Source organism: Etheostoma spectabile, chromosome 13 (genome assembly GCF_008692095.1).
Source record: "Etheostoma spectabile isolate EspeVRDwgs_2016 chromosome 13, UIUC_Espe_1.0, whole genome shotgun sequence".
NCBI classification, from domain to species: domain Eukaryota; kingdom Metazoa; phylum Chordata; class Actinopteri; order Perciformes; family Percidae; genus Etheostoma; species Etheostoma spectabile.
Genome location: NC_045745.1, coordinates 23,041,682 through 23,043,842, shown reverse-complemented (window position 1 = coordinate 23,043,842; position 2,161 = coordinate 23,041,682). Strand labels below are relative to the sequence as shown.

Here is a 2,161-nt window from a genome sequence, read left to right as displayed (position 1 = left end):
CATTATATCCACATTACTGATGATTATTTATCAAAAATCTTATTGTGTAAATATTTTGGAAACGCATCAATAGTCAACACTACAATATCATCGCAGTATCGATATCAAGGTGTTTGATCAGAAATATCGTGATATTTGATTTTCTCCATATTGCCCAGCCCTACGACACAGTACTTACTTGGTGTGCTAATACACAGACATGACATCTCCGTGCGAACTAAAAAGTACATCTAATGTTCTATTGCTGACATGCAATGGTTTTTTTTTCTCGTGTACAACCAGTTTTGTTCCATAGATTACATCTGATAACACAATAGTCAATTGTCACCAGCAGGAAATTTACTGCCAAATAAAACAAAATGCCCTGCATATATCCAGCTATAGTAACAAAGACACTTCATGGGCAAAACATGTTTTTCCTCCAACAAAGATTCCTCAACATGCTCCCTATCACATCTATTGTCCTTGGTGCAAGAGTGTGGGAGGGCTGCCATGTGCTCCTGCACACTAGCACCACTTACTGGCCAATATGTGGTTGTGTGGCTATATTTTAAACAAAGGACAATTTAGAATAACTTTGCAAACCACAACACTATTCCAGTAAAAATTGTAAGTACCCTCTACATTTTTCTAATAATAACAACACTAATGTGTCAAACATTTTTTTAAGGGTTTAAAAGTCCAAATGTACAGAAAATTATAAACAGTAATGGATGCTATGATTGATGCTTACTGAAAATATACTATATTTAAATCTGATTTAAAACAAGAACAAGAAAGAAGTCCCTTTGCAGGGGAGGAAATGGTGAGATGAGGTAATGTCTGATACAAACGTCTGCCCGTCACAGGAGAGAGGGCTTCCCAGAACTAAGCTGGCGTCATTATTAATGCAACCTGTGCATTGATAATCATTGAGATAACTGCTCTAAAGCAATGTGAGATTAGTGTCAACAACACAATAAAACACAGATAACAGTGACCCCTAACTGGCAATGTGCAGGACAGATCTGTAGTTTTTTTACACAACAATACCATTTTAAAAGGACTAGACTTTACCTGTGTTTGGAGAAATAGTACATATTGCGATCAGGTTTGGGTCAGACTTTCTGCTCAGCAGATAACACATTTGATACAAAATCAGAGAAAACAGACAAAGAAAAGCAGCAGCAGTAATTTACCTCTGTCAACTGTTGTTCAACAATGCCTCTGTACTCCAGTGTGACTGGCTGCTCTTTGGGGCCCTCTGCTGCCAACATCTGGCTTGCAGAGCCAAGCACATAACTGAAAAAGATTCACAGTGTAATAGTAGAGTGCTAAATGCTTAGATGAGAGTAGATGCTTATACTCATGTTTTTATACACAGTAAATTACGAGACAATTTCTGTGGAGTGTATGTTCTCACGTAATGTAATCTTGTAAAATAACTTTGCAGGTGTACAACATTCTTCACAGCCAACAGAAATGTTTTGATCATTACACTCTCTTCAAAAATTGATCTAAATCCCATTAAACACATTTAAACTGATGCATGTGTCATTAAACATTCGTACAGCCAAAGCTGTAAACACACCTCTCAATGTCTGCTACGTTGAGACAGAATGCAAATCTCTTGTGATCCAGGTTCTTAGGCGTGGAAGCGTAAACCATACCAAGCACCGAGTTGCAGCCTCGACAGAATAGATCCACGATCAGACTGCGAAGGGAAAATTACAGAAAAAAAAAAAGATTACACTTTGGCCCAGATCAGATTTAAGTAAAAAAATCAATTTAATTTAGAGGTACTTTTACTTTTTTTATTCCACTACAGGTATCTGGCAGCTATAGTCACTCACTAGTTACTTTGCAGATTAAGATTTAACATACAACACATAGGATCATTTTACAAAATATGATGCATTCTTGTAGATTAAACAACCCAACAAAACATAATGCATTTAAAATTACATCCCTCTATACTAGACTATAAAATGCTGTTTACACGATTAAGCATCAGTTATAATCATCCAATTATATAATAAATTGGAACGGCCGGCAGGATGCCATTGTGTTGACTGTTCTGCAAAGGTTCCTGTCCTAGTTTAAGGCTGACTCTCATTTCTCTATCTTACCCCTACTCCTACGAGCAGAAGTTTCTTAAATCATGTGTTCATGTTGTACCCAT

The 2,161-nt window shown here is 36.8% G+C and overlaps 1 protein-coding gene across 1 annotated transcript in view; it reads right to left on the bottom strand.

Annotated features, from left to right (window-relative positions):
• The window catches only part of mis18a (MIS18 kinetochore protein A), a 5,878-nt gene that overhangs the window by 1,944 nt on the left and 1,773 nt on the right, over nt 1-2,161 (bottom strand). Inside the window, exons 3-4 of the mRNA XM_032534384.1 lie at nt 1,571-1,693; nt 1,179-1,281 (exon numbers count right to left, since the gene is read on the bottom strand). Coding sequence (XP_032390275.1) covers nt 1,179-1,281; nt 1,571-1,693 — 226 coding nt within the window. The remainder of the gene's footprint in view (nt 1-1,178; nt 1,282-1,570; nt 1,694-2,161) is intronic.